Source organism: Melozone crissalis, unplaced genomic scaffold (genome assembly GCF_028551555.1).
Source record: "Melozone crissalis strain CALT ecotype California unplaced genomic scaffold, PUWL_Pcris_2 ptg000018l_1, whole genome shotgun sequence".
In the NCBI taxonomy this organism is placed as follows: domain Eukaryota; kingdom Metazoa; phylum Chordata; class Aves; order Passeriformes; family Passerellidae; genus Melozone; species Melozone crissalis.
The window spans coordinates 3,105,782-3,133,031 of NW_026535796.1; the positions used below are offsets into that span (position 1 = coordinate 3,105,782).

At 54.7% G+C, this 27,250-nt stretch overlaps 1 protein-coding gene across 1 annotated transcript in view; it reads left to right on the forward strand.

Moving 5' to 3' along the window:
- Window positions 1–163: 163 nt before the first annotated feature.
- Window positions 164–27,250, forward strand: part of KDM2A (lysine demethylase 2A) — a 33,542-nt gene continuing 6,455 nt past the window's right edge. The window contains exons 1-14 of the mRNA XM_054275748.1: window positions 164–224; window positions 550–577; window positions 1,747–1,851; window positions 14,875–15,013; window positions 15,590–15,668; window positions 16,837–16,883; window positions 17,000–17,178; window positions 17,932–18,038; window positions 18,345–18,438; window positions 18,913–19,066; window positions 19,758–19,873; window positions 19,988–20,114; window positions 20,925–21,346; window positions 25,969–26,052. Coding sequence (XP_054131723.1) covers window positions 205–224; window positions 550–577; window positions 1,747–1,851; window positions 14,875–15,013; window positions 15,590–15,668; window positions 16,837–16,883; window positions 17,000–17,178; window positions 17,932–18,038; window positions 18,345–18,438; window positions 18,913–19,066; window positions 19,758–19,873; window positions 19,988–20,114; window positions 20,925–21,346; window positions 25,969–26,052 — 1,701 coding nt within the window. The 5' untranslated portion in view covers window positions 164–204. The remainder of the gene's footprint in view (window positions 225–549; window positions 578–1,746; window positions 1,852–14,874; window positions 15,014–15,589; window positions 15,669–16,836; window positions 16,884–16,999; window positions 17,179–17,931; window positions 18,039–18,344; window positions 18,439–18,912; window positions 19,067–19,757; window positions 19,874–19,987; window positions 20,115–20,924; window positions 21,347–25,968; window positions 26,053–27,250) is intronic.

Here is a 27,250-nt window from a genome sequence, read left to right on the forward strand (position 1 = left end):
GGGCGTGGCCATGCGGCGAAAGGGGCGTGGTTACGATAAGGGGCGTGGTCTGTGCGGGAGTGGGCGTGGCCGGGCCGAGACGCGCGCGCGCGGGGCGGGGCCAGGCCGGGCAGTGCACGGCGCACGCGCGGGCTGTGGGGGGGCCCGTGCGCGCGGCGCGTGCGCGTGGCGTCGGTGTGTATGTGAGGCTCTGACGGGTTCAAAATGGCGGCGGCGGCTCCTGTGTGAGGAGGGGGAATCGCGTCCCGGCCGGGGGGCGGCGGCGCAGGGGGGGCATCGCGCGGGCGGGACGGGGCGGGCGGCGCCGGCGGAGCCCCGGCACTCGGCGGCGGGAGGGGTGCGGTGGCGATGGAGGCGGCGGCGGCGGTGGCGGTGGCGGGGGGACGCGGGCCGCGGCGGCGGGGGGCGGCCGGCGGGGCTGTCAGCGGCCGCTGCCCGCGCCGGGAGCGGCGGGGCCGGGGGCGAGGCGGGCCCGGGGCGCGATCGCTGCTGACCGGGGGGTTCCTCCTCCTCCGTCTGTTCTGTTCCCCCCCCCCGTGCCGGCGGCAGAAGAGGACAAAGGCGCAGGAGAGACCTGGTGAGCACCGCGGGGTCACCGGCGAGCCCCGAGTTTGTGCGGGGCCCCGGAGCGCGGCCGGGCGGGAGCGGGCGCGGGCGGCTCTCCCCTTGCCGGGCCCCGGGAGGCCGCGTCGGGAAGTTGAGGAGGGGGCGGCGGGTGCCGGCTGACAGCTCCCCGGGGACCGTCCCTCCCTCCCTCCCGCCTCCCGTCCTGCCCCGGCGGGGGCGGGCTGGGGTGGCCCGGCGGGCCGGGGCTGGCCCCTTCCCCCGCGGCGGGGCCGGCGCGCCGAGCTCCGCTTGTCCGGTTGTTTATAAACAGAGTTCAGCAAGTGTGGGGAAACTGCCTCCCTCGGCCGAGCGGGAGTCCGGTGCCATGGCTCCAAGGGAGGCAGGGGTGGGGAAGGCGCTGGCGGGACCGGGAGCGCTCGGGGATCGGGGAGGAGCAGGATGGAGCGGGTTCGCCCTGCGTGGTCGTAGCGGTTCTGTAACACTGAGGGGATGGCAGATCTCCTTCCTCGATCCTATTCCCCGATACTCCTCCCCGAAGGTCCGACTTAGGCATAGTCCTGGGGATTAAGAGCCGTGCCATACCCAGGCTTTGGTTGGTTTCTATCCCTTTAAAAAAAAAAAGTGTAGGTGCCATCTGACGCCCTGGGAGGTTTTCCCAGGTTGGTGTGTGGTGTCACAAGGTGGCACATTTGGAGAGCTCAGCATTTAGGTCTCCTCCAGCCAGGAGTTAGATCCCTAACTGCTTCCCTGCTTGGGTGCTGTGTGTAGGAGCGATCCCAAATGCCTTCCCTGCTCATGGGACACATCCTGAACCACTGTAGTTTCTCCCGGGTGCCACGGTACAGGATATCCCAAGGCCAGTGATTGTGTTGTTTGGAGAAGGGTTTGACAGCATCTTCCCTGGTTTTTATCCCACCGTGGGCCAGAGGAGCTGCTGGTGATAGTGTGGAGCCAGGGTGGGAGACCTGCAGCTCCTGTTGTGTTACAGGAGACCTGGTGGAGTCCTTTACCCTGACATTTATTCTGAGTTAAAATAGGAGCCTTAGAGGTTGGTGTGGGCTCATCCACTGGGTTCTCTCAGCCCCCAGGGTGGGGTGAGGTTGGCCCCAAGAGGAGAAGGGAAGTGAGGGGTGTGGGTGTCCCTGTGCCCTTTTTGACTGTTTGCCTCTGGCTCCCAAGGAGGAAGAGGACGACGACAGCAGCCCTGGCGTGTCCTTCTCGCTCTCCTCCGAGGAGTCGGAGATGGAGCCCGAGGAAGAACGGATCCGATACAGCCAGAGACTGGTCAGTGGTGCCCTTGGGACAGTCCTGTTCCAGGCTTGCTTCTCTTGCAGCTGCAGAGGGGAAAGGCTTTTCCTGGCAGCAGGGTTGAACCACCCAGATGCAGCCTGCTCAGAGGTGTGGGTTTGGCTCTGGTGGCTTTGTGGGTCCTTTTGAGTCACTGAGTTTGTCCTAATGGAGGGAATTTGGCTGCTGAGCTCTGGAAAGGGAGGTTGGAGGCTGAAGGTGGGGAAGGAGCTTTGGGATAGGAACATGAAACTGGTGTCAGTGTAGTTTCTGTCACAACAGGTTTTTTTATGTTACAAGCAGAGGACCTTCTGTGACAAGCAAAGGACCTGAAACACTGTGTGTTACCAGTCTTGATTTGAGTGGCTGTGGAAGCTGAGGGAACCAGCTCCAGCTTCAAGCTCCAGTTTTCCTGTGTCTCTTCCCAGTGTTTTCTTCTGAAGGGAGCTGTTCCAGCATTCAGGTCCCAGTCAGGCCCTGTCAGGAGCTCTGGTGTTTGTGCTGGGACTGCATGAATCCAATGGTCTGGGAATTGGGCTGTAACTGGGAGCAGCTTGGGAGCAACTGCTCTGAGAGTCTGAGGTGATATTCCCAGAGATCCCAGGGAGGGAGGGAAGCTGCTGTGCCTCCCACACTGTTTTGAGGCAGCTGCAAGCCCCCAGGGAGGGCAAGTGGCGGCTCTGTGGTGGAGGGAGTCCCTCTCTGAGTCACATCTGTACCCTCACCTTCAAGGGGCTGCCCATAAAGGTGAATCCTTATCCCTTTAATTCTCTGGAATCATTTGGTGTGAGGCTGTGTGGTTCTTGGCATTGAGCTTTGTCCTCCAGATGAGCAGTTCTGGGTGCTGGGGAGTTCCCCAGTGCTTTGGTGGATGTTTTAATTTGGCATCAGTGCAGTCCCACCTCCTCCCTCATCCTGACACATCTATTCCCAGCTGTGCAGGATGCAGCTCACGGTGCTGGTTTGGCTGGGGATTGATCCAGGACTAACCCAAAACATCTGGATAAGGATGTGGCAGGTGAAGGGGGATATCAGCCAGGAACTTGTCAGTTTAAGAATGCTTATCATCTCTCAAATGGAAATCGGGAGGAGCTGGTGTCCTGGTGCAGGTGGGCTGGGCTCCAGCAGGATGTGCTAAGCTGGATAAATGCCTGCAGGCCGATGAGCTCCGTGCTTAAGGGGTTTGGGAGGGCACATGGGCAGCAGGGTGAGGCTCACCTGGACTTGTGTGCTGTCTGTGCTGGCCTGAGGCCCAGGAGGAGGCATGACCCCTGTGGGGTGGCTGAGGCTTAACTCCTACCTCCTGCCATGCTTTTCCTGGAAACTTCCAGCTCATTATGTGCTCCTGCTGTGTCAGTGATGCTCTCTTGCTGAAGGACCCTTAAAAGATTATTATTTTTCTTCTGTAGAGCATGATTTGACTTACTCAAGTATCCCACATATGCCTTGGCCTTGGGAGCTGGGTTAGTAGGCCTGAATGAGAAGTTCCAAGTAGGGAAGCAGTGAGCTGCTGGTACAGTGTGTTTCTGCTGCTGTCAGCTGTGTTTCTGGTGTGTGACTGGGGCTCAAATAGCAAAAAATAAATGTATTTTAATAAACCAATCCAGGTGTGATAGTAGTTCTACCAGCCAAACAACCTGAACCAGAACAGTTTATGGTGGTGAAGGAGCTGAATTAATTGTGTGGTTTGATGGTGCCAGCTGAGATGGCAGAGGCAGTTTATTCTCTGGTGTGTCAGGTAATCACACTGGCAGCATCCTTTTCCTGACTAGTTTCTCTTGGAACACAGAGGAAATCTTGAGTGTTCTGCATTATTTTATTTAATTTGCACTAATGTTGCCTTCCCCTACTTTGACAAAAATCTGATGTGTGTCTGTTTTGTGAATGAATTTATCAGTGTTGGTGAAAGATCTGGGTTTGGAGGAGAATTTCACCTCTGCTTCAGGTGTGGTTCCTGCAGGAATTCTCTGCTGGGTGACCCATGCCTGTGTGGCACAATGACACTGATTGGATGGGCTGCACTGCCCTAACTGTACTTCCTTCCTAGTTCAGGCTCTGCATCCATGGCTGCCAGGATAACACAGGCCTGGGTGAGGGCTCTGGACTCAGGGATATCTTGGGAGAATGTCTTGCACCCATCCATGACCATCTGTGGGAGAAGCTGTGTCCTGGTGAGCTCTGGGAGGCTCACACGGGCAGAGGGTGATGCTGAGTGTGGAGAGGACACAGAGGAGCAGGTTATGGGCTGTCCATGCTCCTCACCAGAGACTGGGAGCAGTGCAGATGGGACTTGCAGGCACTATGGAGCAGTTTCCTGCTAATTCTGTGTGAGTGTTGTTCTGCCCAGCTCTGTAACGAGGCAGTTCCTGGGGCTTGGGCTGAGGTTCCAGCGTTTCAAGCTGGAGTTGTGTGTTTGCAGGCCCTTAACCAAGGAGCTGAAATGCTCTATTGTGTCCTGAGCCTGAGTGACAGTCCAGCCCTGGCACTAACAATGCCACGGTCCCTCTCTGAGACTTGGAAGTCTCTGCTGGCTGTCACTGGGTGGTTGCACCCAGCCCATGTTGGGCTCCCCACGAGGAGCCTGGACTCCTCAAAGGCTCTGCAGAAAAAGATCCATTGGGCTGCTGCTCACAGAGGCTGCCTGCCCTTCTGCAGAGCAGCCCTGCCATGTTCCTGGGTGCTGGAAGTGTGAGGAAATCTCACCTTCTGCCTGCTCCAGGGCTCGTTTTGGCAGGGCTGTGCTGTGAACTGAGACTAGCAAGGCCCTGTGAATTGCAAGCTGGGATTAGCACATTACCACAGTGCTGCCATGTGCTTGCAGTGACAATGTTCAGGGTGAGAAATGAAGGGCAGCAGCGCTGGATCACTTCAGAATGACTTGGGAGCACAGCAGGGGAGGGCCATTATCCAAAGGACAAATCCTGCTCATCACAGCCTTCCCAGCAGTCTGGATCTCAGGGTGTGGTTCCCAGTTGGGATTGCCGGGGTGGCAGAGCTGGTTGAGGAGGTTTTCTCCCTCAATCAGTGAGTGCTCTGGGAGCTGATGGCCCTGAGGTGAACATTGCCTCAGGGAATTGTCCATCATGCCCTGGATAGAAGTTGGCAGGGGGGAGGCACAGTCCCAGCTGTTGTCTGTGCTGGGGTAGTGAGCAAACCTGATGGGGCTGAAAGTCTGAGATGGGGAGACAGGGTGGGGTGGGAACCTCTTGAACTGGCTCTGCTGCTGGAGAGTGCCTGGGGAGGAGCCTCGCCCTCCCTGGGGGCTCTGTGGGCTGAGCCACAGCCCCTGCTGGGGTGTTGGGCCCCAGTGACCATCCCTGGCTGGCTGCAGTGTCACCCTTGTTTTGGCTGTGGGAAGAGCTGTGACACCCATGAAGGGAAATGTGGAGCAGGAGCCCTGAGTGCTGTGGGTGCTGGAGGGTTAGGGAGGTGAGAGGGAGCTGGGGAGTGCTGGGCTCTGTCCCATGATCTGAGGCAGTCTGTGTCCTGCCCTAGCACTGCCCTGCCCTCTGGTCAGACCCTTGTGTGAAATTTGAGAGGAGGCTCTGCCTGTCCCTACCAGCCAGAGCAGAGGCCTCTCCTGTAAACAGCAGTTACCAAACCTGCCCTTACATGTCTGCGTCCACCCCGAGAGAGCTCAGATGGGCTTTGCAGCATGTGCAGCCATCAGCTGGGGGGTGAAGCCTGGGGAGTGTGCAGGACAAGATTTTTCTTAGAGCCCTGCATTCTGTGGAGTGATCCCAGCTCAGCCCATGCCTGAGGGGTGGCACTGCTGGCTCTGACAAGTGCCCAGATTCCCAGTAGCTGGAATCTTGTGGTTTCCAACTTGTTTGTATCCTTTCTGCAGGATGATAGTTCTGCAGGGTGATAGTTCAGGACACAAGTGGTGCAGGAAGGCCCACACATGTTGACAGGACACTTGTGACAGTTTTTCTCACAGGATAGGAATAAATTGAGGGATAGGAATAAATTGAGGGATAAATGGCCTCAAAGCTGAGAGAGGGAGGTCAGGGGGAACAGGCTGTGGGCTGCCTGTGTCAGGTAAGATGGGAAAGAGGAGGATGCAGCTTCCTACCTTTCCTGTGTTGCTCCATCTTGAGTGTTTCACAGTATCCCAGCAGTGGGATGTGAGGAGCAATCCCATCAGGCTCAGCCCAAGTTTTGGTTTGTCCTGTACAGCTGCTCACTGCCAGGTAGTGATCCCTGGGGATTGCTGGTGTTTGTCACCCCCAGGTACTGGGGGGGTGACAGAGGCCAGTCCTGCTGCATTCTGGCTGTTCCAGGGCTGCTCCCACTCATTTGGGACTCACATGAGTGCACTGGGGTGACCCTGCCTGTGTCAGATACTGAGCATGGGATGAGCCCCAGGCACTGGGGTGAGAATTTGGGTGGTTTTACATCACCTGCCCCCTCTTCCCCACATTTGAAATGTGACACTGGCAATTCCTGTCAAGCCAAGCTCCTTCCTGGAGTTCCTCTGTGCCCTGTGTGAAACCCAGCTTGGCCAAATGTCCCTGCTGGACACACCTCAGCTGCCCAGTCTAGACAGGACCCGGGCAAGGGGGGTAATTAATCTCTCCCACATGCCTCAAACTGGAGGCACTACAAATGAGTCATTCCCAATGACCCAGGTGTAATAAATGAGCTCTAAATAATTCAGGGGCTGTTCAGATTTGGTCTGGGCAGGGCTTTGGTGGAAACTAGCAGCAACTGAAGGCTATTCTTGGAAAGCTTTAGAAATCCCTTTGAGCACTTAGATCCTGCCAGATGCATGACTGTGCTGGTCCCTGGGAGAATATGTCCCTGAAACCAAGTGGATGCTGTTCCCTGTCAGCAGAGAGGGATGCAGGAGGTAAGGATCTGCTGGATTCTTACTGTCCCAAGCCTGGCTATGCCCTGAGTGTGTCCTGGAAGCTGCAGTGCTGACTAAGCAAGGACCACAGAAGCACTTCAAGTTACCTGTGAGTTACCAAACAATCTCTGCAGGTTTCATTTATGTTCCTGTACTAAGCAGGAATAAGTTTTCCCTGGATTATCCCAGCTGGAGGTGACACTGACAAGTCAGGAGAGCAGTCCCTGTGCCCCCAGTGCCTTTTTAGTTATGTCAGGAGGCACCCAGATCTACAGGTCTCTGGCTGGGTTTGGGGCAGGAAGGGCACATGTGGCAAAGTGGTGATATTCTCAGAAGGTGCAGAAACAAGGTGCTGCACTCATCTTGTCCTCTGAAAATGTATAAGGTAGCAATTCCCTTCAGGATTAGATCTCTGGTGCTGCTGCTGAGGGAAGAGTGTTGGTGTTTCCAGAGGAGGAAATGATGGCTGAGCCTTTGGGGGCTGTGAGGAACTTTGGTGTTGTTCCTCCCTTTGCACAGTGGCCTGCACTCCCTGAGCTGCTGATGCTCCCTGTTTACCTCTTTTCCCAGTTCTTGGCAGCCAGGTGGGGAACATCCAGAGCTGGCTGTGGCTGTTGCTTTCTGCCACTTGAGGTGGTTCAGGTGAACCTGGTGACAAAGTGTATCCTGGGAATCCATGGATGATATGGGTGGAGAGGAGGTGGAGCTGTTGGACAGATCTGTCCCATTCCTGTGTCCATGCTTGTGCATCTCTGTTGCTGTAGCAACAGCACTGGGGGTAAACAGCAATGAGCTGGCTTTCCAGGGATTCTGAATCCCTCTGGAAGTTCCAGGAACTTGGACCAGAGAAGTTTTTGGGCTGAGATTTGCTCAGGGTTCAGGGTGGTGGATTTTCCATATTTTAGCCATTGCTCTGTACACATAAGAGTTTTATTAAAGCTGCTCCTTTAGGTCAAGGAGGAGGCTCTGTGAGCTTTGTTCATGCTGCTCCTCAGGGCTGGGAGCTGAGTGCACAATCCTGTTGTGTTTTAGCCAGCCCTGACAGAGTTTGGGAGAAAATACCACTTGAGAAAAGTCCTCCTTGTTCTTCCACGTACCCCTGGCTCCTGGGAGCTGTAATCTTGGGATAGAGCTGAGGCAGCTGGAAGTGGAAAGGAGAGGGCTGGCAGTGCATGCTCCTTTAAGGTCAGGCTGCCTCAGTGTCTTTAATTTGCTGTGCATAAATATTTCCATGTGTCACTGAGCCCCTTTGCCCCATTTGGAGTAAGGAAGGGACGAGTGCTGGGCTCCTTATGGAGGAGAGGGGGAGGGAGTGTGTGCAGGGATGGTGTAACAGCGCAGAGTCCAGAGGAAATATCCTAACTAGGAGCTGGATTCCCACATTGTCCATGTTATTCCCAATGGCCCTGGGCTGTTTTCCCTCTCCCTGAGCATCCTCAGCCCCATAGCCTGCAATGCAGCCTGCTGCTGTTCCCTTTAAAAAACAGTGTCAGCTGAGCAGGAATTGCAGTGCAAACCTCAAAGCTTCCTGCGTTTTTGTTATTCCAGTACTCCTGTGGTCCAGCTTCTCTCTGGCTGGGTGATGGGACAGAGCTAGCAACAGGTTTTGGCAGAGCTGGGTTGGAACACTTGAGAAATTCAGAGGGTGAGCACTTCCCTCAATAATAATAAAAAAAGAGATTAAAAAATCCAAGCTAGCCCTGTGATCTCTGTGTGTTGGAGACAGAGGGGTCCCCAGCAAGGAATGGAGTCACTGAGGGCTGGCCTGCTACTGCTGCATCAGCTGCACCTCTGAGTGCATATGGCCCTGTCTGTCCCTTGTCCTGGGTCTCTGCCTCCTGGTCTGTGTGGGCTCAGTGCTGGGAATATGGATTAAATGTGTCTCATTTTCAAACCAGCCTTTTTTGGAGCAGTTTGGTCTATTTTGTTCCATTTGGGGGGAATCTGTTGCCTTCCTGCACAAAGCAAAAGGAGGAGCAGGGCTGGTACTGCTCATCTACCTCACTGCATAGGGCACATGCTGGGGACACCTGACAGGGAAAGGGCTGCACACAGGCTTTTTCCTTGGATTTCTACTGATTAGGAAGGGGTGGATGTAATTCAAGAGGTTTTCTCAGTCTTCTCCAGAAATGAGAGGGCTGAATGCCAAAGGATGGCTTTTAGCACTGAGGGTCAGCGCTCAGCCTTGAAATGGTGTGGATGGTTTGATGGTCCTTCAAGAGCTTCTCCAGGCTTGCATGGAATGCAGGCAGGATTTCTCCTGATGGCATGGCTGGTGGTGGAGATGGGCAGTCTGGGGGTTAGCAGTGCCATCAAAGCCCTTTGGGACAGTGGCTGTGTGTGACAGAGGCTGCAGGTGACTGGAGTGAGGAGCTGTACCCTTTCCTAGGAGCAGCGCCTCCTTTTTGGGACTGCTGCCAGAGCTGCCCATCTGTGATCTGATCTAGCATGTTCCTCTGCCTCGTGGTTTTGCTGCTGTGACTGGTCAGTGTGTGCTTTGGGAGCAGCTGTGGAGCTCTGCTTGGCCCCTCCATGCTCCCTCCCCACCTGCCTTGCTCCAATTCCTCAGTTACTCCTTGCGTACGTTCGATTTTGTAACCCAAAAGTGCAAAGCAAAGTGTTCTCCCCGGTCATTCTGAAATGCTGCCAGCCTTGCTCGTGATAGGAATCCCTCCTGGAGCTGGGAAGCCTGGAAGGGCTCCAGTTTTGTGTAGATCCTGTTTGCTCCTCAGCCTGGTGCTTGGAGTCTGTCTTTGTCCAGGGATGTGCCTGGGATACACCCATCCAGCACTCCAGCTTTTGAGAGGAATGGGAGGTGGTCAGGGGCATTAAACCTGAGTTAAGCTCAGTGGTTGCTCTTGTCTGGGTCTCTGCAGGGGGTTGTGCTGTTGTTTAGATCCTAAGTGGTGCCTCCCATGTCGGGGGGAGCAGGGAGTCCAGGGTGAAGGTGGGAGAGGCACGGAGGGCAGGAGCCTGCTGCTGCTGCTGTGCTGGTGCTCCAGAGCTTAGAGCCCAGCCCAGGAGCTGAAGTGGGAGGTGCAGCCTTGGAGGGGAGAGGGATATAGAAAGGAAAAGCTCTTGTGCTTAAGATAAGCAGTGACCTGGCAGGCTGCTGATTGTCATAATCTTGGTGCCTTGGTTCTTCACACTCTGTCTGGAAACTCTGGCAAGGGAGGATCTTCCCTGCATAGCTCGTTCTGGCATTGGCACCTGCTGTGCCCTGGGCCTGTCTGATCACAGCCGGGCTGCTTCCCTGCCTGTCCATCCTCCTGTCAGGCTGCCTTGTGGCTTCCTGGAGAAATGGATGTTGTTCTTCCCACTTTGCCACTGCTAAAATTGCTGGGGATTCTCAGCACGAGGTCTCAGAGGCAGAATTCTAGGCTTGCCTCAGGTACTCACTGGAGATCAGAACACCCATCGAGAGGTTCGAATGTTACAGGTCTGGATTTATCTAGGCAAGAGCCACAGTTTGCTGTAAAAATATGTGAGAAGTTAAATTCCTTAACTGAGGAGGGTTGAGCTGGTTGATTTATTATCAATTTGGGTGCATTTCAGCTGAGTAAAAGTGCAAAAGGATGGGGTAAGGAAGAAATGCACTGTTCTATGGATACACTGGGAGCCAGGGAGAAGTTAAAACCTGCAACAAGGGGATTCTGGGATTGGAAATGGAGGTGAAACTTTCCTGCATTCTTCATGTCAAAGGACTAGAAGAGAGTTGTGGGAAGCTTCACACAGGCAAGCTGCTCTGGAAAGACAACAAGCAAAGGGAGAGGGAAAGTGAGAGGGGTGCTCTGGTCTCCTGAGGGGGAAGGAGCTGTGGCATAGCAGGAAGAGGTTCCTGGTGCCTGGGAGATGGAGCTGAGGGAGGGGATGGCAGCAGACAGGACAGGAAGTGACTAAAATACTGTGGTGTGTGTTGGTTGTTGGTTTCACTCTTTAAATACATGAGGCTCTTTCAGCGAAAGGACGGCTTGTTCTTTTCTTCAAATGTGACCTTGTACTTGTTCTTCCCTCAAAAAAACCTCACAGGAGAGGAGTTTTCTGGCTCTCTTCAGCTGACTGTCAGCTCCTTTGCTGTTAGAGGGAGCTGTGCTCCATGGAGGCAGTGCTTGCTGATGGAAAGAGGTTTCCAAGGAAGGATTTTGGAGAATGCCACTGTGGAGATTTCCCTGGAATCCCTGGGTGAAGGAGAATGGAGGTGAAAGAATCAGAATAGAAGGGATAGCTGTCAGCAGGATTAATATTCATGCTTCCTATTTCCTCCATTAATTGAAAGGTACCCAGGAGGGTCAGAAAGAAGTGGTGAAGGACAGCTATCTTAGGTGGGAATTGCTGGCTGTCTGGTCTTGGAGGATGAATAAAGTGCCTTTATCTTGACCCTGCCTGACACAGAGAGAAAAGGTTTGGACCACTTGTCAGTTCTTCCTTAGTAAAACTCTCAGCAGGATGAAAAATGCCTGAATCTTAAGAGAAAGCTGGGGAAACAAAGTGATATTTAAATATTTCTGCTTAGTACTGAATGCTGAGGTTGTCCTACAGATAATGTGATGTGCCTGACACTGTGCCCTTGCTTCTCTGGAGCTGAACTTCACCCAGAACATTCTCACAGGTGGCAGTTTTGGGGACATCTGCTGATCTCATTTTGGGAAGCTGTGTCCCTGGCTGAACTGGTTGATGCTGGAAGGTCTCCCAATAGTGGAGTCACTCCCAGGAAGAAGCAGTTCTGGTTCAAGAGTCCAGGACTGTGAGTTGCTGAAGTTCTCTGGATGGACTGTAAGAATGTGCTGGGAAGGGATACTCAGCCAAGCCCCATCCCTAGCACAGGCTATGGGACAAGGGTGGCCAGCTCTTCCTGGGAAGAAGGCAAACTTGGTGCTGTCAGAAGGACTGGCACAGCTCTGTGTGTGCACTAGTGGCAAGGTTAGGTTGTCATTAGCTTGTCATGGCTTTGCAGGTGTCACCTGTAGCCAGTTAATTATCCAGGCAGCATTTTCCTGTGTGGCACATCAGAAGCAAGGGGGTTTTGGAGCATCCACTGAGCACATCTGTCCTCATACAGAGACCCAGTTTGGGGGCATGGAGTCTGTGGTTTGTGTCACTGTGCTGTGAGGAAGCTGCAGGCTCCAGGAGGGGAAGACTCCCGCAGATGCTGCCTCTCCCATAACGCATGCCTGGAAGCACAGAAGCCTTTCCTTCCTCCTGCCTGCTCTGGGGCCCTGAAATATTGTTTTTCCCCACCCTCCCAAGACAACAATGACATGAAAGCAGCGTGGCCCCGGCTGGGTCCGATGGGATGGGAGCTGTTTGCATTGTGCTTTTGGGTCCTCAGCCACGCTGGGACCCTGCTCTCCTCATGCTGGGCCAATTAGGAGGCCAGACTCTGCCCTGCCCATGGGAACAGGGCAAAGCTGATCTGCCTGGGAGCTGGAGGGGCTTTGTGGCTGATGCTTTGCTGATGACAGGAGCAATAGACTTTGGAATTTGCTCGGCTGGAGGACACAATCCTCTTCCTTCTGTGTTTTGCATCCTTGTTTCCTCATTGCAAAGGATTCAAGTTTAAGGTGTTCCTGCCTGTTTCCTGGTGTTTGCACTTCTGTGGTGTGGCTGCCTTATCGTGGAGTGGTTTGGGTTGAAGGTTCCAACCTGTTTGCTTTGGAGGCTGTGCTGTGAAGGAGATCTGGGAAAGAGTCTGAGCAGGGCCCTGATCCCACAGTGCATCTCCAGCATCCACCCATGGCACCACAAGGATCCGAATCAGGCCCAGCCACGTGGTCACATTTCTGTTGAATGAGCTGCTCTACACAATCCAGAGCTTGGCTTGGTGCCACTTCCAGAAGGACAGACGATGCCTGGTCATAGTGCCTGTGGCTGGAGCTGCATTCCAGCCTGGGTATCCCGAGGTTTGCCCTCAAATGGGGCTCACCTGAGTTCCAGCCCAGTGCAGTAACCCCTGCTCCTGGTTAAGTGTAGCCAGGGGAGTCAAGTATAATCTATTAAGGGAGTGGTTTGGACATAGCCTCTTCTTGCCAGATTTTCCATGCCAAACCTTTTCCTCCCAAAAGGTGAGGTTTTGAATCCAGCAAAGACAAAGGAGCTGCTTTTCCCCCTAAAAGTGAGTGTCTGGAGTAAGGGAGCAGGTCCAAAAGCAGCCTGGTCCTGCTTGATCCCAAAGCAGGTGAGACCATGGACTGCAGAATCCTCCTCCTCATTGTGCACATCCTCTCTGACAGAGAGCTGCCTGCTGGGATCTGTAGTCCTAGACTTGCCTCGGATTGGGAAGAGTGAAACGTTGATGATGCTGGAAGGTGATTCACGTCCTTGCCTGGCATAGGTGTGCCTTGAACTTCCCTGAGGTGGTTTAGTAAGGAATAGGATGAAGTGGGCCTTTCCCCAAAATGCTGGGTTCTTTAAGAAAAGCTGAGTTTGAGGTTTGCTTATTGTCCCTAAATCCTGCACAGGGCAATCCCCTCTCTGCTCTGTACCTTCATTTTAAAGCTGAGTACTACACAGGCTTCGTGGATTCCATAATTTTTAAGGATAAGTGCATTATGAGGTGGGCTCATCATCCATTATAACACAGTCATAACACCTCTGTATCTCTAATTTCAAATTCTGATGCATCCCCTTGGAAGGGCCAGCCTCAGTTAAAAGGCAGAGTGAACATTTGGGAGTTGCAGTTTTTGGTGAGTGCAGCCCAGCCTTAGCAGTGTGAAAATCCAAGTATTCCCAAATAATAGGTCACTTTTGCTGGTGCCACTCCCATATGTCTGTGCTTTTTAAATGCATTTTCCTGCCATTATACAAGTATCTCTGTAAAAACCCACAAGTAAAGTGAGTTTTTGTGTTGTTAAAAACGGGGAGATCCCACTCATCTTTAGTGGATGGTTTAAGACAAAGGACAGCAGCCCTTTTTCAGACTGTTTAATCCTCGGGGCCATTGGACAGACGCTGGCTGCAGGATCCTGAAGACTCTGCCTGAAGTGCCCCATTCAGGAGCAGCCAATTGTTGGTGCCTGGCTGATGAGGTGTTTGTGTCCCAGTCACTCAGGGGTTTGATAGGGAGGTTGGAAAGCTGAGCACCGTCAATGGGCTGCGAACAATGGCTGAGTGACTCTCTCTTGATGGCAGGGGAACTCCTTGTGCATCCATCAGCCCGCTTGAAACTGGGAGTTAAAATTAAATGTTGGAGGGGGTGGGGGAAAAGCCTTTTTTTGTGTGTGTCCCTACGTGCTCCTGCACTGGTTCATCTAATTAATCTAAAAAAATTATTTAAAGCAGTACTCCTGTACGAGGGAGTTCATCCCTCTTTCTCCGGTGAGGTTATGGCAGGCTGGTTCTGGTGGCGGTGCTGGGGATGTGACACTGCCCCTCCCTGCTGCAGGCAGGTGCCAGCAGCTGTGTCACCTCCTGCCCCATCCCTCCCTGGCTGTCTGCTGGCCCTGCAGTTGGTGTGCACGCTTGATAATGGGAACATCCCTAATTAGGGGAAGGCAGCTTGGCTAATGCAGAGCAGGTTTGCCTTTTATCTGAGGGGATTTAGGGAGCATTCCCACGCAGGGCTCTGCTCTCTGGCCAGGTGGCCAGCAGCTGGGGACAGTAATTTCTTCCAGATCCACCAGTGCCAGAAGACGATGTCTGTCAGGAATCCCTGTACAGATGTGCTTACAAGACCCTCTAAGAAAAGTGTTCCTTCACTCTGCTGTTCTCCACACAAACAAGAGAATAAATCAGCTTTCTGTGTACAGGCACAGCCAAAGATGAAAACTTGCGAGTCTTTTTTTAAATCATTGTTGTTCTGGCAGAGGTTTAAACTCACAAGTGCCTTTACCTCTAGTGCAGCAAAATACTGATGCGCCTGTAAAAGTGGGGAACTGATTCTTTGTTCTTTGCCTCTGTTACACTAAACTCTCTCCTCTCCTCCGGTATTTCCGTGTTAGAATTCATTAGGAGTGATTATCTGTCTCATAAAGCCCAATTAGCACAAATCTGGATGGAGGAGGGGCCAAGCTGATGTTTCCGTGCTATGTTTTGGGTTCAGGACAGACCTGAGCTCCCCTAGAGGCCGTGGCTGAGCTGTGTTAGGCTGGGATGAGGCTCTGGTTGTTCCTCCTGCTCCGTAGCTTCCCTTCCTGGTCCATAACTTCTCCCTTGCCGTGTTCTCCCCTCAGCGTGGCACGATGCGGCGGCGTTACGAGGACGACGGCATCTCCGATGATGAGATTGAAGGGAAGAGGACGTTTGACCTCGAGGAAAAGCTGTCCACCAACAAGTTCAACTCCACTTTCGTGGTCTTCATGGAAGGCAAAGGTTTGTCTTGGGGCTGCTGGTCCCAGGGAGTGTGTGTGGGGAATGGCATGGAGCCGGTCTGCAGCTTGCTGGGACACGTGGCAGCCAGGAATGGGAGGGTTTGCCTGGGTCAGCACCTGTAATTGCAGCCACGTGTCTACCAGATCCTTAATTCAAGGACTGTGTGGGATGTCTCCCCTTCCTTTCAGCACACACACGGCTCTGTGGGATGGCTTTTCATCACAAAGCCCCTCATGAGGATTTACTGGGAGGGAGGAGCGCCTCTGCAAGGCATCTCTTGCTTGGCTCTGAGCTTCCTAGGGAAGTGAGCACCAAAATCCAGGCTGTTCACCTGTCAGGAGCAGCCTGTTGGAGCAAACCCTCCTTAGGGGCCCTGTCTGAGGCTTGTCAGCAGCACACACCCTGCTGCCTCTCAGAACTGCTGCAAAGGAGTTCCAGGATTTCTGAAGGAGTGTAGAAAAGTGAGGAGCAGGGTTGGTCTAGGGATCTCCACAGAACCTTTTCAACCTGAGCATGTCTAGAACACTCTGAAGGAGTTTCTCCTAAACCTTCCCTCTTCTTGTCTCCCCACACCAGACTTCACAGTTGAGTACATCCAGCGGGGTGGCCTGAGGGACCCGCTCATCTTCAGGAGCTCGGACGGCCTGGGGATAAAGTAAGTGCTGGGAGCATGGAGTGGTGGGTGACTCTGGCCAATTCCTTCATCTCTCCACACTCTGTGGGATCTGCTCCTGGCTCTGCTAGGCTGGTTTGACTGTTGTGTCCACGCTGTTCTTTATGTGCAGAGAGAAATATCTTCCAGCTCAGTTATCCCCCTCTTCCTAGTCTGTCTGGACTGAAAATGAGAGGACTGAATTGGCTGTAGGTGATCAGAATTCCACCAAATGTCTGGAAAGTCCCACTGCTACTCTGATGCAACATCTGGCTGGGTTTCTTTCCTAGTAACATAGGCATCTATTGCCAGAGAGTCAAACAATTTGTAGTATTTCTGGCATTTTCCAGAATTCCCACCTGATTTTCCAAACTTCTAAGCTGCTGTCTGCCTCTCTTGCTGCAGTACATCCATTGAGGTTTGCAGCTCTAAGTGTGAACTGGGTCAGTGTTTTTGGGGTTGATTAGAGGAATAAATGAGCCCTCACAAACTTTCAGAGCTAGTACCAGCAGCACTGCTCCAAAGTCCCTCAGCCATGAGGTTCCATGGCTGTGTAGTGATGGGTGACATCTCATCCAGTGCAGGATGTTCTTTGCTGGAGTGAATTGGGTAGGAAGTCATGCCAGGCTCAGCCTAACTGCTGGGTGACTTGGGAGGGTGGAGATTTAATACTGGGTATTACAGTGTGGCTGAAACTGGATTTCTCCTGAGCTTTTGGATATTTCTCTGGGTCAAGAGCTGCTCGAATGGCTGCCAGCCTGCTCTGCCTGTGACAGCAGTGTTTGTACAGAGGAGGGTGCCAGTACAAACATTGGAGTGGTTCTGCTGTGTCAGTGGAATATACTGCATGTCCTGCTCTGGCCGTGCCTTTGGACTGGGATAACTCACACAAGCAGCCTTTAAAACAAAATATGGGATTTCTTAGTTCAAGGCCTCCTGGCTCCTTTGCTAGAAGTCACTGTACAGCAGCTCTGGGAATGGTACATCCTATTCCCAAGCCAGAAGTTTGTCCTCGTGTTCACCCCAGTCCTGTGCCCCCAGAGATCCTCTTCTATGGCTTTCTCCAGCACCAAATCAGCACAGATGTACCTTCAGGGTGCCAATTCCTGGGTCACAGAGTGTGCAGCCAGAAACACTTGATGGTCTTTTTAGCCAGATGTTTGTCCCACAGGATGCCAGATCCGGACTTCAGCGTGAACGATGTGCGGCTGTGTGTGGGTAAGTGTCCAGAGCCACCCTGCACTCCCTTGTGTGGTTGGGGCCTTTGAGGATCCCACCCTCTGAAGCCCGTGGGGCACAGGGACAGCTCAGTGACGTGTCTGTCACTGTGGCAGGGAGCAGACGGATAGTGGATGTGATGGACGTGAACACGCAGCGGGACATCGAGATGTCCATGGCGCAGTGGGCGCGCTACTACGAAACGCCAGAGGAGGAGCGGGAGAAACTCTACAACGTCATCAGCCTGGAGTTCAGCCACACCAAGCTGGAGAACCTGGTGCAGAGACCTGCTACTGTGAGTGGGGCTCTTCCTCCCCAGGGATCTGCTTTCCCTGGAAGTCTGGAAGCGAGGTGCAGCCTGGCATTGGGATGTGGTAGAAGAGGGGCTGCTCGGAACACACATGGGCCCAACAGGGATGTCAGTCTGGGAGCTGCTGGAGCTGATCTCCTAGTCAGGCTGTGGTGGCCATGGCCTAGTCCCTGGCCTGTCACTCTGTGGAGAGATAGCCTGTTCATTGGGTGTCAGCAGTTAGAAACATGGAGGTCTGAACTGTGCACAGTGTGGCAGGGAGAGTTCCTGATGTAAAATGCTGAAATCTCTGAGGACAGAGGAGGCCAACACTGGAGGTGTGCTGGAAGAGGGGCAGGAAGCTGTTTTGTGCTGGGAAGATGAGTTGTGGGAGGTGGGATGGATGGGATGAAGATCTTGAACTAGCTCTGCAGTCAGCAGAGTGGAAGTGGCAGCTGTGTGGCGCCAGTTACTTCTCTCTGTTAACTGCAGAGGGAACCTCAACATCTCTGGCTCTCCTGAAGTTTAGAGAGTTGAATCTCACCCCTAGGAGATACCACCTGGCATATTTTTTATGGAAGTCCAGAGCTGACATCTGAACACCTGATCCTAAGTTCTTTATGTGGGACTGTCCGAGTAGCACTGGGAAAGTTTCTGGGTGTGGGGAAGGACCAAAAAGGGATTTGCCAGCCTTGGGTAGCAAAAAGTTTTGCTGTGCCCCTTTTTTCTCTGCTCATGTCTCCTCCCTCTCTGCTGTAGGTGGATTTGATTGACTGGGTTGACAACATGTGGCCCAGGCACCTGAAGGAAAGTCAGACAGAGTCTACCAATGCCATCCTGGAGATGCAGTATCCAAAGGTGCAGAAGTAAGTGAATTCCTGAGCTGTGGCAGGCAGCAAACAATCTCTTGCAGGAAAACTGCCCAAGGGAGCAGTAGTGTGTACCAAGGGGAAGGAGGAGGATCAGTCTCCCAGCTTATTTTTGTGGGTGACACTTGCAAGGTCACTGCAGTCACTTATTGAGTTTAGCTGTGTGGAAAAGGGACTGAGTGGTTTGTTACACTGCTCTGAACCATTGGCCTGGGTTTGGGGGACCATTCCCTTGGAATGTCATATCTGCTCCAAAGTGTGGATCACCATTCATTTTCACCTTCTCATCTTGTTTTCCACCAGGTACTGTTTGATGAGTGTCAAGGGCTGCTACACAGATTTCCACGTGGACTTTGGTGGCACTTCTGTGTGGTACCACATCCACCGAGGGGGAAAGGTAGGACAGTACCTGTTGGGACAGCTATAGGTGCTTTAGGGAAGTGGCTGTTGATCTGTTTTTGTGTAAATCCTTGAGGATGCACATCCCAGACAGCAAATTGAAGTCTTTTCCACCCTAAACTTACCTATATTGCATGTAGCCAGACTGTGCCAATCCCTAGTTCAGGTGTAGCTCTAACATGTAAATCAAACTCAGTAAATCTCCTTGTCACTCTGGTGGCTTTCCTGGGCTCTGCATCTCTTGACACTGATGTAAGTCAGCTTAAAAAGCATCCTAACCTCAGGCTGCCTGTAACACTCTGTGTCAGGCTGGGAAAGGCCTTGCTTGTCCTCTCGAGGCGGGGCAGCTGTTGCAGTCATTTTGCTGGGAAGTTCTCAGGGAGAGGGGTGAGGAAGAGATTCAGATGTTGGGCAGAAGCCATAGCTGTTCATTGTGTGATGACTTAGATGAGTGTGTTGTCTTTATTTGCAGATCTTCTGGCTGATCCCTCCCACACCCCAGAACCTGGAGCTCTATGAAAACTGGCTTCTCTCAGGGAAGCAGGGAGACATTTTCCTTGGGGACAGAGTGTCAGAGTGCCAGCGCATCGAGCTCAAGCAGGGCTACACATTTGTCATCCCCTCAGGTACCCTCAGGGTGGGCAGGGGCATCCTGTTCTTGGCCAGGGTTGTGACAGCACTGGAACTCCTGGGACACTGGCAGGATTTAGCTCCCTCATGAGTCAGTGGGAGAGGGAGATGTGATGTGGCTCTGTCCTCCTGCTTGCCACCTCCCAAAACATGCCTGTGATGGCATTGTGGATCCAGCCCAAGTGTTAGGAAAGCTGTGGCTGGCTCATACCACATTTGATTAATTATTAAAGGAGGCTTTCCCAGATCCTGTCATGTTGACACATGGAACAGTGTGGGTTCAGGACAGGCTGGCCCAAGGCAGCTCCTCAGCCTCCTGGGTGTCTTGTGACAGAGCTGTGGCATACAGCAGGACCAGGAACAGGAAACACCAGGGGTTGCACAACTCACTCATTTGAGTCCTGTTATCACAACTGACACTTTCCTGAACTGAGTGGCTTTGCCTTAAGGAAACCCACGCTGGAATTCCCCAGATGTTGGACTTGGCTGGATTGCTTAGCCTTGGAGATAAGGAGTGGAACTTGAGTTATTTTGAAGGTGTTTAGAGTGTTGGAACAGACTTCAGAAGGCTGTTCCCCTTGGTGCTAGCCTAACACTATTAGGAAACAATCTAGGCTGACAGCAGGGTGACAAACAGCTATGCAAGATGGATCAGAAGGATTCTTCCAACTCTGCTTTCTCCCCAAGGTTGGATCCATGCTGTGTACACTCCCATGGACACGCTGGTTTTTGGTGGCAACTTCTTACACAGCTTCAACATCCCTATGCAGCTCCGGATCTACAGCATCGAGGACCGCACACGGGTAAGGACCTGTGGGAGACCCGTGCTGGACACTGGGCCACTCCTGGTGTGCCATCTGTCATCTGAGAGCAGCACTGGGAAGGAGGCCTGACAGATCCTCTTGCCTGTTTTGCAGGTCCCAAATAAATTTCGTTATCCCTTCTATTACGAGATGTGTTGGTACGTACTGGAGCGTTACGTGTACTGCATCACCAGCCGCTCCCACCTGACCAAGGACTTCCAGAAGGAATCCCTCAGCATGGGTAAGTCCAGCCCTTATTCCTTCCTTACCTCTATCCAACTGGCTTCTTGCACCCTCCTGCTGGGGCACTGGCTCCCTCAGGCAGGGGAGGGCTGGGTGGGGATTTTTTTGGGCATGAAGTCACAACCAGCCAGACTTCTGCTTCCTCCTCTGGCCCTGCAGCAGCCCAGGTTCCTCACAGCTGTGAAACCAGCGCACCACCAGTTCAGAGCCTTATACAGAAGAGGTGGGGGGAAGTTGCTGTGGCCACCACGGTGCTGTGAGCAGGAGTTCTCTCTGGCTGGCCAGGGCCTTCTGCACACAGGGTTTTGAGGGGCTGACACTGTTACTTGGAGGTCTCAGCGACCTCACGGTCATGAGTGAGTCCACATCCTCTTTATCACATCATGAAGGCAGCATCAAGATCCTGAGCCCTCAGCTGGAGATCCCAAGCCCTCCAAAGCAAAATGAGGTTGAATAGGGCTTTAAGCAACATGATGTAGTGGAAGATGTCCAGGCCCATGGCACGTCCAGGCCCATGGCACTGGGGTTGGGCTAGATGACAGTCCAGGTCCCTTCCAACGCAATTCCATGAAATTAAGTCTAGGACATGAAATTCAGTCTCTAGAGCATTTGCTATTTCTTCCTCTGGGACCTTTTTCCATATCTGGTGCCCTGCATTCCCACAGACAAGCCAGGAATGGGAAGGGTGTATAGCTGTTTTCAGCTTTTTCAGCTTCTCTGTTGCTCCAGCATCCCTCATGACTGGGGGAGATCCCCCTAAACACAGAGCACTTCCTGTGATTGCTCTCCTGTTTCTCCATCATGGCAGATATGGAGCTGAGCTCCTCGGACTCGGTGAACATGGAAGAGGAGGAGGAGGAGGACGATGATGAGGATGCAGCAGGGAAGGAGTCCCGGCGCCCCGCGACCAGGAGGTCCATTCTCACCAGCCCCATCGCAAACGGTGCCAGCGTGGACTACGACGAACTGGGCAAGAGCTGCCGGAGCAGCCTGCCGGGTCTCAAGAAGACCCCATCCATGGACTCCTCTGACTCCAGCCGCGGCTCCCAGAACGGCCAGGCCTGGGAGCCCAGCGGGGGCAGCCCCCGCAAGAGCAGGAGGGTGCACCTGACCCAGTTTGAGCTGGAGGGGCTGCGCTGTCTCGTGGACAAGCTGGAGTCGCTCCCTCTGCACAAGAAGTGCGTTCCCACCGGCATCGAGGACGAGGACGCCCTCATCGCTGATGTCAAGGTAGGGATGAGAGAGTGCAAAGCACTTCCCACAGGGAAGCTGGGCTTCACCTCACCCTGCCCCTGTCCTGGGGCGGGACTGGTGTCCTCCTGTTCCTCTGTGTGAGGCTGATGTTACACCTGAGCCCAGGGATTTGGGGTTGGGAAAGCAGGAGGGTGCCTGTGCCCTGGCTGGGTGCCTTATGGCTGTCAGTGCAGGAGTGCTCGTGGATGATGCAGTTCACTTCCAGTTTTGGCTATGGACTCTGTGACAGTTGGAACCTTTTCCTTGCCCCAGGTGGATTTGGCTTTGTTCCTTTGAGTTGTTTGCCCAGGGTGTGATCTGGAGTTGAGAGTCAGTTATTTTGGGTTGGTGAGAGTTGTTTGGATTTTACTTGCCTTCGTCTGTTCAGCTGACCCAATGAGCCTTGGTGTTTTAGCTGTTTCAGCATGCAGTGGGAATGTCATCTTCACTCTATCCCCAGAAATCCATTCTAGTCCCCAAAAAGTTACCTTCTGCTCCCCTCCATGCTGTTGGTGATCTGTACAGCTGCTTGCCTGTACCAAAGCTGACATCCAAACAGGGTCATGCATGTGTCCTTGTCTTTGCCATTGTTTTTATTTCCGAGTGCTGTCTCCTGATGGTTTTTTGTGAAATGTTCAGGTAAATCCAGAGCTCTGCTGTGTTTGGAGCAGAGGGTGTGGCTCTGGGTTCTTGGCTGAAAGAGTCTAGGTGCTGTTAGGGGCTGAATTTCTGGTTTTTGTGGCTTTTCAAGCATCCTGTGTGTGCTGTGACCTTTGAGAATGTGATGTGTGTGTTTCTGAGCCCTGTATGGTGCTCTGGAGGAACCGGAGCTTGGGGCTCTGTGTTTCACCCTTGGGCTGATGAAAGGAGCCTGGTGTTGGGCGTTTTAAAGGCAGAGCTTTAAAGGTTATTGGTGTTCAGTTGGAGTTTGAGACCTGATCAAAGAATCTGTTCATATTTTGGAGGTAGTAAAGGTGTGCCTGTGGTTTTGGTGTGACCAGGCCCCTGTGTCCAATTGTGCCTCGCAGATGAGCTGTGAGTGACAGCCTTTGTGGTCCCAGACAACTTCCCTGAGGATTTGCTCCTTAAAGCTGGCTGTCCTTGGAGGTTTGGAAGTATCCTGAGCTGCAGGACTCCATCCCTCAGGACTGGCATCCTCAAGGCATCAAGATCCTTAGTCACAGCCTCCAGTGGCTGGGGAAAGTGGGACAAGTTTGTCCAACCACAGCAAAGCTCTACTTTGAAAACCCATTTTCTATAGAGGTGATGGAAGTGACCAGTAGAAGTTGGCTTGTAAAGCCTGGGAAGGGCTTAAGACATTTCTGGCTAAAACTTCTAGCTGGGGCCACCAATCTGCAGCAGGTACTTTTGCCCTTGTGTCACCAGGTAAGGTCATTGATGGAGCTGAGATCTGGCCAAGCTGGAAAAGCTGCACTTTGGTCTGTGCTCCCCACAGTCAGAACATGGCGTTTTCTCATCCAGACTTGCAGGCGTGCCACCCTCTGCTATCCAGTGTCCCCAGGCACTCTAGGAGCAGGAAAATGCTGCCTTTTCCTACAGCCTCTTGTGTGGTCATCAGGATTTCAAGGTGTCTGTGTTTTGGGTCACGTGGAGAAATATGTGTCCTGTCACGAGTTCAGCCTGGAGCGTCACTTGGTGGAATGTGACACTTTGGATTTGACAGTGTTGTGCTTTCAGCTCTGTGGCAGGAATTGTCTGAAAATTCTCAGTGTGATGGAGGTCATTGGAAGGATCATTGACTAAGAGGGAATTTCTGAGAGGTCCTGTTGTATTTTGACTACTTCCATCCATGATTTCTGATCTCTCTGTGGTGGTTTCCATGACTGGTTTTGACAGGAGGATGGTCATGAGGCAGCTGACAGCAAGTCTAAAGCCAGGCCCCTGTGTCCTGGCACAAACAGGTTATATCTGTGCTGTGCATGGAGCTGTTGGAGCACCAAGGATTGTAGAAACAAGATAAGCCTCTCCCTGAAGTGCTGGTCCTGTCTCCAGGACCTCAACTCAAAACCTCTGGTGTGGCATTGCTCACTGTCTGACTGGGCAATGAGCAGAGAGAGAATTTGGTGAGGAATGGGAATGGAATCCTCAGGGATGGGTGAGGAAGTTCAGGATGGCCTGTGAGCTGTGCCAGGCAGGTCTCCCATGGTGGGATGGCAGCACTGGTCACGCTCCTGCCTGCGGGTCGGAGAGAGCCCATGCCAGGGACCCGAGGGTGTCACTGGTTGCACAGTTGGTGACAGTCCCGGGCCAGGTCAGCGTGTGACTGACTGGCTTCCTGGGAACACAGAGCTGGAGTTGCCAGCGGATGCTTTGGATGCATCAGAAGTGGGAGCAGCCGCTGCTCCCCTGTGCTGTTTGGTTTTATTTCTGGAGTTTCCTCCATTTTAATTGCAGTGTATATCTGGGGGGCGTCTCGGGGGGCTGGGATTGCTTGGGGACACCTTGATCGCCCGGAATGGATCTGTCCCCCTCTAGCGGCTTGGTCCCCGGTGCCTTTGGGAATGTGGCTGCTCCCAAACTTGGCTGGCGGGATGTTTGTCCCTCCAGGTCGGGAGTGTGGGGGCGCAGACCCTGGGGGGAGCGGCAAGGGGATTGACCCTTGGCTGCATTCCAAAGCCCCGTTCTCTCCAGCGGGGTCTCCCAGATCCCGAACCCGCCTCGGAAGAGACTAAACAAAGGCGCCGGGGAGGCTGGGCCCGAGCGGGACGGGGTAAGGGCTCTCCGCCGCGCTCTGCCCGGCCCCGAGGAGCCCGGCCCCGGCCTCTCGGATTGCGGCGGCGGAGGGAGGGAGGGATCCCGGGGAGGCCGGTGGGCAGCGCCGCCCGGACCCTGCGCCAATCCCCGCCGTCCCGGCCCCTCCCGGCGCTGCAGCAGCGCGGCTCTGCCCTCCGCTTCCTCGCTCCCTTTTTCTCTTCTGCCATCTTCCCGTTGCAAAGCATTGCTGGGAACCGCATGTGGGTGACGCAGCAGCATTGTCTCCGGCTCAGGAAGCTGCCGCCGCCGCTGCCCAAGGGCTCGGCAGGAGCACGCGGCCGCCAGTGCGGCTGCTGGGGGCGGGGAGGAGCCGGGGGCGCTCGGGGCGGGGGGCGCAGCTGCTCCCCAGCCATGTCCCCTCACACCGGGGGTCCGGCCGGGGTCTGAGCCAGCCCCCGGAGGTGTCCGGGGAGAAGGGAGGGGGCCCCAGCCCTCGCAGTGCGGGCACCGAAACAAAGAGGGCTCGGCAAACTTCACCCCAGAGTCTCGGCAGCTCCAGCGGCGCAAGGTCAGGCAGCTGGCAACGCTCGTGGCGCGGGGAGGGGACGCGGGGACGCTCCTGTCCCGGACAGGGTGGGAGGGGACCGCGGGGGGACCCTTGCTTTTCCGGAGGGGTCCCTGGCCGGTGCTTGGGCTCACCTCTCCCGTTCCCGGGGCGCTCTCGCCGGCGCCGCTGCCGAGGCGCTCTGGCCGTATGAGCGCTGGGTCCGCTCTGCCGCGTCCCGCCGGCCACACCGCCGCGGGGCACAGGGGACCAGCGGCCTGTCGCCCACCCCGGCTCCGAGCCATATGCAGCCGCAGGACCCGGGAGCCCCCGCGGTCCCCCGCCTCCGTGGCGGGGAGCGTGCCTGAGCCGCCTCCACTCCCGCCCCGTCCCCGGTGCCACGGGCAGGCGGACGCTGCGGTCCCACGATGTCCGTGTGGGAGCTCCGAGCCCTGACCTTTCCCTCGGCGTGTGCTCGCGGGGAGGCAGAAGGTCTGAAGGCGGCACGCTGCGCTGCCGGGGAGCCCAGGGAAGACTGCGGCTTCCTGCCTCCCAGACACACGGAAAACCGGGCGGGGGGCACGCCGGGCACCCCCTGCCCTGGCCGTGCCTGGCAGCGGGAAGCACCGCCCGCCGGGATGCCGGCAGGAGGCTCCTGCCTGCGTAACCATGGCAACGTCAAGTAAATAAAGCACCTTTGCGACCAGCGAATTCGGTGGGGAGTGGATGTGGGGAGGGGGCCGTGCTGGAGAGTGCTGAAGGGACCGGGGTGAGCGCGGGAGCCCCATGCGCCGGGAGCAAGGGGCTGTCGTGCCGGAGGGCAGCGTGCTAGTCCGTGCCAGTCCGGTCGGTGCCGAGGGACCTTTCCCTCCAAGTCAAAGCCAAATCCCGAGGCAGTGCGGGGGAGCAGCTCTCAGCTGCCAGCAGTTTGTGCCAGGCCACGGAGGGCGTGCTGGGGTATCATATCCTGCTGCTGCTGCACCCTCCAGGCTGCCCCGTGCCTGGGGAGCGGCTGGGGGGGTAACACTGATGAATCGTCCCCCCAAAATCCCCCCAGATTGCCGAATCTTGGCGCTCTCTACTTCCACCGCCGCCCAGCGCGGGGCCTCGGGGCTGAAATGCAGTTGATGAAAGCGCTGGTGCAGATCGACTCGACAGAGCTTGTCTGTCTCATGTGGGGAGGAGGGATGGTTGCTGGCGGGCGTGGGGAGAGGAGGGCTCCTTCCCAGCCGCCTTTGAAGCATGCTGGCCTTGGCATCTGGTCAGAGCCTGCCTCGCTGGCGGGAGCTGTGTTTCCCTCTGCTCACACCTGTGCTTTTTGTCTCTCTGCTGTGTTCCCCCCCACTTGTCTCTCCATTAGCTGCTGTTGGAAGAATACGCAAACAGCGACCCCAAACTGGCACTTACAGGCGTCCCCATCGTCCAGTGGCCCAAGAGAGATAAGGTAGGAGCTGCAAGGAGGGGACCCAGATGGGTGTCACGTGTTGAGTCATTTGCCAGGCCTGGGGTGTGGTGGCACCGCTTCCATACCCGCCTTGGGAGCAGTGCCAAAGTGGGATGTTGGGTGCAGCCACCTCCATGGCACTGTGGGCAAAGCCAGAGATCTCCCGCTGTGCCGGTTATCCCAGCTCAGCTGATGGGTGGTAACCAGATCAGCCTTGGCTTCTCCATGTTCTCCAGCCCTCTGGTTGTGCTTGGTGAACAGGGAGCCTTGTTGTGGGAGGAAGGGGCAATCCTGCTCTCCTAGGAGCTCTCTGGATTGATAGGGAGAACCCTGGATGGCCTGAGGAATGTTGTGTGTCAGGGAAGGCCTCACTGTGGTAGGGATGGGTGAGGTGTGGCATTGATGGTCAAGAGCAGTCCAGCCCTTCACTGTAAGGTGAACATGTCCCTTGTGTCCCTGTCCCTGTTCTAGGATTGGGTCTTACAACCCCAAGCAAGGCAGCACTCTCCCAGAAGTCTCTCCCTGGGGATAGCAGCCAGCTCTTCAGCAATGGGACCTTTCCATGCATCCTTGCCTTTCCCTGTCCAGCTGTGCTCATAGCCCAGGGCCCACAGCTGAGCTGCAGCCCGGGCTGAGCTCGCTGGGCAGATGGAGGCACGGAGCAGCCGGACTTCCCCTCTGCAGGCTGCCTTCCTGTGGCCTGCCAGGATGGCTCCCAGAGGTCACTTCTTCCTTCCTGCCAGGAGATGGGTTCACAGGCAGGCTATGGGAAAAGCAGGACCCCATCACCCTGGGAAGGATGGGTAACACCCCGTTAGGGAGTCTGGAGAAAAATGAGCCTCTTGGATTGCCCTTTGGAGGTGCCTGCCCTGCCCAGGGGATCCAGAGTCATCCTTGTGCAGCACAAGCATCTTGGGCAGCTTTTGTGGGAGAAGTGACCTGAGATGTGTGTACGCTTTGGGTGCAACACTCAGAGGCCTGGCACATCCCCAACCCCATCCCTGGGAGCCTGCCCTTCCCCAAGCCCATCAGCTGTGGTGCACAGCCCAGCACGGCCAATCCCAGAAGGATGCTGCAGCCAGCAGATTTCCTGTGAGGGCTGATGGGATGCAGGGTGACAGCTGGAGAGCTGTGCTGTCCTACCTGCACTGTAAACAAGGAGGGTGTGGGTGTTCCCAGTGTGCCTTGAGCTCGGGAA